At 41.1% G+C, this 10,336-nt stretch overlaps 2 protein-coding genes across 4 annotated transcripts; both read left to right on the top strand.

The window, feature by feature from the left end:
- The first annotated feature begins 5,214 nt into the window (after positions 1 to 5,214).
- On the top strand, positions 5,215 to 6,407 carry LOC104960930 (uncharacterized). 3 transcript variants are annotated; one of them, XM_010789124.1, is made up of 4 exons: positions 5,215 to 5,468; positions 5,653 to 5,802; positions 5,942 to 5,953; positions 6,005 to 6,407. In XM_010789124.1, exons 1-4 carry the CDS (start codon positions 5,249 to 5,251, stop codon positions 6,325 to 6,327), a joined length of 705 nt encoding a protein of 234 aa, XP_010787426.1. In that variant the 5' UTR covers positions 5,215 to 5,248; the 3' UTR covers positions 6,328 to 6,407. The 3 variants fall into 3 exon arrangements, with proteins under 3 accessions (XP_010787426.1, XP_010787425.1, XP_010787424.1); XM_010789123.1 differs by having other exon boundaries at positions 5,942 to 5,961; positions 5,992 to 6,350; XM_010789122.1 differs by having other exon boundaries at positions 5,216 to 5,468; positions 5,942 to 6,350.
- Positions 6,408 to 7,000: 593 nt separating this feature from the next.
- Positions 7,001 to 9,808, top strand: LOC104960931 (methylmalonate-semialdehyde dehydrogenase [acylating], mitochondrial-like). Its single transcript, XM_010789125.1, has 6 exons — positions 7,001 to 7,108; positions 7,615 to 7,653; positions 7,783 to 7,857; positions 8,469 to 8,630; positions 8,850 to 8,928; positions 9,396 to 9,808. The coding sequence occupies exons 1-6, from the start codon at positions 7,061 to 7,063 to the stop codon at positions 9,791 to 9,793; spliced, it is 801 nt and encodes a 266-aa protein (XP_010787427.1). The 5' UTR covers positions 7,001 to 7,060; the 3' UTR covers positions 9,794 to 9,808.
- Positions 9,809 to 10,336: the final 528 nt, after the last annotated feature.

The raw sequence follows: 10,336 nt of genomic DNA, 5'->3' as shown, positions 1-10,336 counted from the left end.
GTTAAATCAATCAGCGTGTTACTTGATAATGATTTCGCATTATAAACTTAAGATTGCACTTAAAGTTATGTCAAAATTGTTAGATATAACGGAATTTCTTGACTTCAGTAAGCATTTGACCAAAGAGAAAACATCCTAAGTGTTACATCAGATCCAGGTTACCACACACAACGTGTGTGCGAGCGTAAAAGGTGACGACGATGACACCCCTCGCTAGGTCTTGCGGTCGGGGTTGATTAAGACTTTTGGTACAAGTCTTTCACGCCGTCCCCGGATCGGACCGTCGCTAACCTAGCGAAGCGGTCTCATTCACTACGTGTACTTGATTGTTCCTTCGTCACCATGTAATTGGAATAAGGGATTTCTGTTGAATTTGTGTTTTGTACCCTTTCTTACATAACATGTTGATTATGACCGATATGTACATTAGATCAAGGTGACAGAGGCTGTGGTCGGGCGGTGACAGAGGAGAGTCGGGAGGTCGCCATCCGGAGACAGAGGGAAGGTGTCGGGCGGTGCCCATCGGCGGGCGGTGGCCATCAGGCGGCGGTGCCATCCGGAGGAGCGTGTCGGATGGGGTTGCCATCGGCGGTGGACAGAGGAGGAGCGGACGCGTGCCAGTCCGGGCGGAAGGACAGAGGAGGTTGTCGGCGGCTTTGCCATCCGGAGGAGGTGTCGGCCCGTGCCATCGAGGAGGTGTTGGAGGTCGCCATGGAGGAGGACAGAGGAAGAAGAGGGGTCGTCTGATTTGTAGTCAACCGGGCGTCGTCGGACGTCGTAACCTGGAGCGAACGCGGTCTCATTCACTACGTGACTTGTATGCGTCTTCGTCACCGAGTACTTGGTATAGGGGGGATTTTCTGGTTGAATGTGGTTCTTCTACCATTTTTTTACAATAATATGGTTATTATGACGATATTACATTAGATATGGGTGGACAGAGGGGTGTTCCTAGAGTGCCACCCCGGAGGAGTCCGGGATGGCTACAGGGAGGAACGTCCCGGAGGGGTTCCTAACGGTGTCGGTAGACATTGGAGGTGAGCGGTGAGGTTGGGTAGGTCGAGCGTCCGTTTCATCAGGGTCCAGTTCCGGGTCTTTTCCTGTGTGTACGGGAACACCACATTTTTGACTTCGAGGGCATTATACTTTTTGGAGTTCTTGGCGTGTACCTAGGCTGCAGTGAGGGTACGTAGACAGACGGACTATGAATGAAGATCAAGTGGTAGAAGGTAGGGCGTTTACGAATGGCTGGCAGTTTTCCCGTAAAAACGACAAACCTTTCATTGTAAAAGGACCCGGGAGCTCTTTGGGGTTAACGTACATGTGCTTCCAAAACAGTGGAAGGCCCTTTTGGTCGGGGTTTCAGACAAACAGCTCCAAACTTAACCGTTCGTCGCGGCCCTGTAGTCTTTAAAAGTGTCTTTTCTTCATTTAATAAATCCCAAAGCACATAAGTACAATCCAGAGACTATATGTACAGATGAAGAGGTTTGGTCTGGGCAGGTCGTGAACTTCCTCCTCCAAGACAGCATATATCCAACCCATTACTTTAACCTAAAGACTGTTGTGTTTTCATTCTACACAAGATGCAGTCTTTCCTCTTTTCGACCAGAACTTTATGTCACCGAGTGACATCAAATTATTCCAAACTGTAAAAACGTACAACACGCCTAGTACATACACTCAAATACAAGATCTGAAACTAATATGTACGTGAGAGTATAAATAAGCGTCAATCCCTCTCCACAGACATACAATTACTGTATTTTTTATTTATACCGTCACAGGTACCAGGCTCCTTCGCGTTTTCTTTAAGTACACCGAGTAGTTGTCAGGTACGTTTTACCCGTGAACTTAGTCTGTGGCGGACTTGAGAAGCGATTTCAGGCTGCATCGTCTGGTCACCTACACAACTCTGAAGACAACTTAGACTAACTCCGGTGTCATGACTCCTGTTAAGAGGATAGTGGACCCGCCCCTCCGGCGAAACTGGGTACGGTGAAACAAGAAATGAACACTTTTTCTAACCGGTCACAAGACTTCCTACCCGCACAATGCTCTTGTACCTCTGTAACGGTTTCGCGAGTATGGTAACTCTTGAAAACCGTTACAAACGCGGGTCCTTTTTAAGGGAGGACAGCCTAGGATACGGCTATTGAGTATTCGGTTGTATACTAAGTACCGTATCATTTCCCATAGCAAATTAAATTACTTATATAATTCAGGCACACCCCTGAGCGAAGGGAGGCTACCCCTCGGTTAACTCCAGGGGCAACGGTCTAGAGGTCGACGTCTTCTCACCGGCGTTCGGGACATTGTCCTCGAGCCTTTCCGGATTGTCCACCTGTACCCGCGTCTCCTTGTTTGAGGAACGCCCTTACATGAGTTCGTTTTCTACTAGCGACCGTCCGTAAGACGTCGTAACTGCGACACAAATACTACCCCGACACTCCGTGGAATGGTTACTTTCTACCGGACTACCCCATCCCGAAGGTTAATCCGTCTTGTAGAGAACAAGATAACAGTAGAGTTATTTTACAAATACAATGTTATTTTTTACAAATACAAATTGACTCTCTCGAAAGGAGAAAAAAACATGACATATATAAAACGGAACATGTTACATAAAACCATTACACGATATCGTAAAGGTTACAAATCCATAAACACTACACTCACACTTACAACGTTTTTATTGTTTATGCAATTTAAATTAATTAGAATGGTTGGTCTGTGTTGTACTTCGTTTACTTACTATCGTCAGTAGTCCTGTCAATTTGAAGTCGCCGTGGCAACGTCCTCCCACATCAAGCGAATTCCACACGTCTTTTTTGCGGAGCATGAGTACAACAATTTAGCTATATCGGTCGTTATAGTAAGGGTTATTTTACCATTTCAACTAACTAAACTTATTAGTTAATATGGTGACCGTTTGTGTGTCATTTGTTGTACTATACGGATTGTAATACTCAAAAATTTACATAGGATTACAATACTATTTGATAGTTTAACTATTACGACATAAGTAATACTAACAGTTCATCGCAGTTTAATTAAACAGAAGAGACACCCAAACATTATTGAGGCAAGTAAGATACGTTTAATTAATATTAATAACGTAAAAAATGTTTAAGCAAATACTATAGTAAGTTTCCGTAATTCTTAGTTTACTCTTTGTCCTCGCAGTATTATTGGAAATTGTCTTTCATACACCCCGGCCCCGAGTTTTGGGAAATCCTAAGTTCGGGGGGATCATCCCTTATGCGGCGGGGGGAATTATCCTTGTCGCGGCGGTATTCCTTTGCGGGGGATTGAACCCTAGCTTCGGGCGCGGAACCGACACCAGAACCGTTTGTCTGAGATAACCCGGTAGTGCAACAAAGCGGCTGTTTATTGCGCTCACTGTCTCAATATTCTTAAAATCGCCCGGCTGCTGACCCGCCTTTCAAACAGGAGTTTTGAGGCACACACAGTTTTTCTGCTAGGTGTTCGTCTCTAAACTCTTACGGGTGTTCGTCTCCTAAAAAGGCTAGGTGATCGCGTTTAAAAACAGGCTGTTTATGTTTTACCTAAGTGTTTTCAACTACTTGTACATTTTGGAAGATCTGCAACATTTATTTAGATTAAGAAATACCTCCATGTTTAACAGCCATTCTTCTATGGGTCTGCCGATGTGCCACAATATGGCCATAGTCCCCCACCTTGCTGCAGAATGTGCACTTGTACTTATTAGGGCCTTCACAAAGGGGTGTTAGAAGGGCATCGCCCTTGTAAACAGTTGGGTGAATCTGGAAGAAAATGAGGAATTGTTTACTATTCAAACTGTTTTTATTTGCACTTTCAACAGTAACCATTCATATCACATAAATGACAGGAACGTTTTTGAATGAGCTTTGATATTTATATTTTAATTGGATTGCTTATTAGTTTATGCAGCTCAAGGGGTCACATAATTTGTATAATATAACTATAGTGTTTTTGCTTATCGATATTAGGTAGTTTTTATTATGTTACATTCTTTAACCTGTCTTTAATAGTGTTAGGTGAGCTATTAAGCATGTGTTAGATGACCAGTGACTCTTCTCTAATCATATTACTTTACCACATTTCTGATGATGCCATAACTAATGTTACATAATTATAGAAGACCCATCCGAAGTGTTATTTTTACATATTGATTAGCAGCCGACATTTACTGAAAGGATGCGTCCGTCTCTCGTCTGGTTCATTACAACCAGTAGTTACAAACTGTTACAGTTACAACCTTAATCAGTACCGCACATCTTATTACTCAATTCAACCAACCAAGCTAGCCATGTTGTCTATCCGAATCCATACCATTTAGCATCACAGCATATACGCTAACCTTAGGTCCATTAGATGATCAGCTTTGGTAACACAAATCAGTGTTGTTACCGAGCCTGNCTGCTGCGCTAACGGATATAAGAAGCTGTTTCTACAATAATGTGGAGGGAGAGTCCTCTCCTGTCAGACTGAGAGGCTCAGTGAGGTAAAGGACTCTGAGGGCTCTCAGAGTCCTTTACCTCACTGAGCCTCTCAGTCTGACAGGAGAGGACTCTCCCTCCACATTATTGTAGAAACAGCTTCTTATATCCGTTAGCGCAGCAGAAGCTAACAACAATCCCCGCCGGTACCGCGGTATCCCCTCTCTCTATCTCTCTCACTTTGGCTGTGAGCTGCGGGCGCCTGCTAAGCCAACATCCCCCACTTCATCACTCACAGCGCCCATCGTACAGGGCAAATGGAAAATGTAACCGGGGAAAAGGGTGTTATCTTTACTTAATTATGAATGTTGTTACATCAAGGCTGAAAATTCGTTTTTTTTTTATTATATCTTGTGGAAGTGCAGATCCCCTGTCCTCCACCAGGGGGTGCTGCAGCACCCTCAGCACCCCTACTTCCCACGGCCCTGTGTAAAAATAACACTTCGGATGTGTCTTCTATAATTATGTAACATTAGTTATGGCATCATCAGAAATGTGGTAAAGTAATATGATTAGATAAGAGTCACTGGTCATCTAACATGCTTAATAGCTCACCTAACACTATTAAAGACAGGTTAAAGAATGTAACATAATAAAAACTACCTAATATCGATAAGCAAAAACTCTAGTTATTTTATACAAATTATGTGACCCCTTGAGCTGCATAAACTAATAAGCAATCCAATTAAAATATAAATATCGAAGCTCATTAAAAAAAAGTTCCTGTCATTTATGTGATATGAATGGTTACTGTTGAAAGTGCAAATAAAAACAGTTTGAATAGTAAACAATTCCTCATTTTCTTCCAGATTCACCCAACTGTTTACAAGGGGGATGCCCTTCTAACACCCCTTTGTGAAGGCCCTAATAAGTACAAGTGCACATTCTGCAGCAAGGTGGGGGACTATGGCCATATTGTGGCACATCTGCAGACCCATAGAAGAACGGCTGTTAAACATGGAGGTATTTCTTAATCTAAATAAATGTTGCAGATCTTCCAAAATGTACAAATAGTTGACTAATTTTAGTTAGTCCAACCAATTAACTATTACTAACTAATATTATTCTAACGTGAATTTGAATACAGTTTACATTTTTATATTGCCTTAAGAATGAAGTCATTTGTAAACTGGATTTCTCTTTGTAGGATTCACAATGTACAGGTGCAATGGTGTGTGTTGCAAATCCTCACATTTCCACTGCTGCTACTGTGGGGAGATCAGAACCCAGCCCACTATTCTGAAACATGTTCAGAAGTGCGCAGGGGCAGCCTGCAGCGTTGGATCGCTTCGCCAGAGTAAGTGATGCACATGAACACACCAGAAGCAGTGGTCATAACCTTATTCCCCCTAACGACAACTTAAACAAAACATGGGAAAAAATGTATTATACAACTATACTGCTATAATGTAATCTATCCACTGTCTCCCCACCAGCCGCCACTGTCTCCTCCTCAGCCTCCACGGTAGCTGCCTCTGTCTCCTCCGCCTCCACGGTGGCCTCCTCAGCCTACCCTGTCACCTCTGCAGCCTCCCAAATTGCCACAGCATCTGTAGCCTCCACTCCACTCCAAGCCATCAGTCGCAGCAAAGTAGTCCAGTTAAGGGCCAAAACTGAATTATATATGAAAAACCTCAAGACCCACATGGATCGACGTCACTCATCATCTGTTCCTGATATTACTTCTAATCACCATCTTCCATCCCAATGCTTAGACCTCAAAAAGGGCATTTTTGCTGTTGGAAGAACATTTTCTGGGCTGAGAAACCCCATTCATGTACAGAAGTTCACCTGGGGAAACAGCCACCAAGTTGTTTGTTAGCTTGAAAATTGCAAGAAGGCATCAGAATTGTTAAAATGTTTATGTTTAATGAAGACTTTCCTCTTTGTATGTACTGTATATATTTTATATATATTATATTATTATTATATTTTTTTGTACAATGTATTGGTATGTAGTATACATTTCATATTTAGTATTTGATGTGTATTGTAATGTTTCAAAAATAATAAATACGTTAATTAATTAATTAATCTTACCACCAGACACAACACGAACAAACGAATGATACACATCAGGACAGTAACTTCAACTTCAGTATTTTAGGTGTACAGAAACCTCTACTCATGTTGTTAAATGATATACAGCAATATCTTCCATAAAACGTAGTTGATTGATTTGAATAATAATTACTACCACTGCACAAACAGTAAAAAATGATATGCCTACAATTTATGAGTTAGGGTTACGGTTAGGGTTAGGGTTGACTCTGTATTCATTATGATCTGTCAATAGGTCAATTAATTTGTCTTCTCTGTGGGTTGTATACTCTTCATTCTTTATGCAAATTAATTATAATTATTATTTTTCAAAGTTCCTTTATGATTCATTCAAAGCATTAAAATAAATGAGAAACAGAGCGTCATACCTTTAAGAAATACGTGATGGGCGGGGCTCATAACCCTTTAGGAAACGCCCCCCTTGCTGCGGTCTGCGTACAGACTCTATTGCACCGTCCTACCTGCGGAGTTGGACCAAACAAGTTCGTAGTAACATGTCCATTATGGCGACCACCGCATTAAGATCAGCGCTAAAGGCAAAGGTAAGATATCAAAGTATTTTATGGTTTATTTCTCCCCTCAGTTGCAAATGACGGAGGCAAGCTTGACAGCTCACTTTGTTTACAGTACAGTAAGTCATGTGCTGCAGGATTTATGTCTGGGTTGCTTTAGGCATTTGTTTCACATATGAACTTCTCTTTAGAGGATATTCTATGTAACATTTTGATAATGCATCAACTTTAATGAGATAATTTATAGTATGAAGCAAGTGGCTTACTATTCTGTGTTGACATTTGATTTCACTCTACTTCAATAAACTTGACTTTGTCCTCAAGCCATTTCTGTCTCCACACACATAGGCCTAGTTGCTCATTAATCTTGTGAGCCTCCAGTCTGCAAACACAGTCTAAAAGTCTGGAAGGAGCTGGTTATGTGTATTAAACGTTTTACAAAGTATGTAGCCAAACCTAGGATTATTGTTTTTAGACAGGTGGATGATATTCATTGCATCTGTAAATTCAGACATCCTACTGTGTTTCTTTCTCAGGTCCCACTTCAAGTTGGCCGCATGTGCTACTCCTCAGTGGTGAGTTGAGAACGGCTTACACTTAATTGTCAGGCTGCAATTACACTTTTTACATCAAATCTCATACATTGATCATTAACCTGCTATCTTTAAGGTCAACTATACATGATGTTACATCTCTCCCCACAGCCCACCACCAAGCTATTCATTGATGGGAAGTTTGTTGAATCCAAAACCTCAGAATGGCTGGATATACACAATCCTGTAAGTATTCCACCTGTCCTGGATCAAGAAACTGTACTGTACATCGTTATGCTAAACTGTAGTTTGGTAGCTCAAACGTGGTTTAAACAGCAAAATCTATGAAGTTGCTTAATCTCACGTGTTAGATAATGTCCTTGCCTGTTGGTATAAACTGGTTTTAGAAGTTGAGCATCCTCCAATAACTTTTAGAAAAATTTGCAAATGTCGAAATGTGTATTTGGCCTATCTATTAAAGCACATTCACATTATCTTTCATTACGTATTAACACATTAAAAATTAATTTAGAATTATGAAAAAAACATGTTATAACAAAAAACTGTTTGTCATAGGGGAATATTTACTACATTTCAGCAACACTTGGATTACAAGTCATCACCTAAAAATCATAAATGTTTTCTTAAGGGTTAAATGGGGAAATCAAGTAATGTGTTACTGATGAACTCTGACCTGCAAGTGTAGGAAAGCTCACATATCTAAGTTAAACATATGCTACGATTGACCTGTTACCATTCCTAATGTGAATGAACTCCAACATTCCCTGCAGGTTGAAAAAAGTAATCTTTAGAATAATAACGTACATTTACACGTTCCTTTTTTTTCTCCTCTGCAGGCTACCAATGAGGTGATCACCCGAGTACCCAAAGCCACCCAGGAGGAGATGTTGGCTGCCGTGGACTCTTGCTCCAGAGCTTATCGCTCCTGGTCTGAGACCTCCATCTTGGCCCGGCAGCAGGTCTTTCTGCGCTATCAGCAGATTATCAAGGACAACATTGTAAGTCAGAGGGTATAAGGTTGAATAAGGTGCAACTGGAAACAAGACACTACCATTTAGGACTGTTCAACTTGAAGTTTAAATTCACTACTTTTTGCAAATTTGCTTTTTGAATATTTCCACATTATTTCAGAGCCTACTGTTTAAACTGTATAATAAAACTTTAGTTCAGATAACATCTAAGAAAAGGAGTAAGAAGGGCCCAAACTTTTGTTTCAGAAAGAACTTGCCAAGTCGATCACACTGGAACAGGGCAAGACCCTTGCAGATGCCGAGGGGGATGTGTTCAGAGGATTGCGTAAGCTTATCTCACTCACTCACACGCGGACACACACGTGCACATATTGCACCTTTACAAAGGGCAACAAATATGTAAGCGTTTAAGCCATGCTACATTTTAGGCAGGCTTTCAGTTTGTGGTTGCAGGAGTAGTTAATAAGTGATACTAAACCAGAACAAAGGGCAGTTTCTTTCTGAAGCCTTTGAATGATTGCCACAAGTGATTGCTGGTTATTAATGTGGGATTAATATGGAATTCTTTTTTTGACTGTTGAAATATATCTGATTCAGCTTTCACTCATTTCACCAGAACAATATATTCTACATTGAAGAAGCCTAATCTCTTATTAAATCATTTTCAGAAATAGTTTTTTAGACATTGTCTGGACTTCCATACAGTCAACACACTCAGTAAAGCAGATCATTTACACTCACACACACACAGTTTGTATGCTACAAATAAATCTATGTTTATTGTTTTTGCAGAGGTTGTGGAGCACGCCTGCAGCATAACCTCTCTGATGCTCGGTGAGACCCTGCCCTCCATCACCAAAGACATGGACACCTACACTTACCGCCTGCCTATCGGGGTATGTGCTGGCATTGCACCCTTCAACTTCCCCGCCATGATCCCTCTCTGGATGTTCCCTATGGGCATGGTGTCTGGCAACACCTACCTGCTGAAGCCGTCCGAGCGGGTGCCGGGCTGCGCCATGCTGCTGGCCAAGATGATGCAGGATGCCGGAGCTCCGGACGGGACACTCAACCTCATCCACGGCCAACACGACGGTGAGAGTTGGTCTCTGTTACCTTTAGTTACTGTAAGAACATATTGTATAGGGCAGATGATTAAGGCCACATTTACTAAATATGTGACATCTTGACATGTTCACTTGGGAACAGGATATACATATGTCTTTATGTCTTTTTTAGGATTCCCATTAGCACTAGCATGAGCATTGGCTATTCTTCCTGGGGTCCTCACACACTCAAAACATACATAAACATACATACAACAAAATTAAAACAAAACAAAACAGCTCATGCATGCAATTTACAGTGCTGTATGAAGTGAAAACTAAAATGGTCATCCAATTATCGCCATCCTAAGGCCAAACAAAAGTAAATACAAATAAGTGTACATAATAACATAATAACATATGCATACGTAGCCACAGGCACAGTTCAAATTTACTTTATAATACTTAAATATTTTTTTAGCAACCTTTTGAAATACTTGAGAATTTTCCTGAATGATGTGGACCGGTAAAGAGTTCCAGCTGATCATGGCTCTGTACATGACTGTTTTCTGTCCCATATTTGATTTAGATTTGGGTAATACAAACCTTCCTTCTATTGTATGTCGTGTTTGATAGTTATGTTGTGCATATTATTATATTATATATATATATATATATATATATATA

This window comes from Notothenia coriiceps, unplaced genomic scaffold, assembly GCF_000735185.1.
Source record: "Notothenia coriiceps isolate Sejong01 unplaced genomic scaffold, NC01 NC01_scaffold00032523, whole genome shotgun sequence".
Lineage (NCBI taxonomy): Eukaryota > Metazoa > Chordata > Actinopteri > Perciformes > Nototheniidae > Notothenia > Notothenia coriiceps.
The sequence above is the reverse complement of the archived record's forward strand: the minus strand, read 5'-3'. Positions and strand labels throughout refer to the sequence as shown.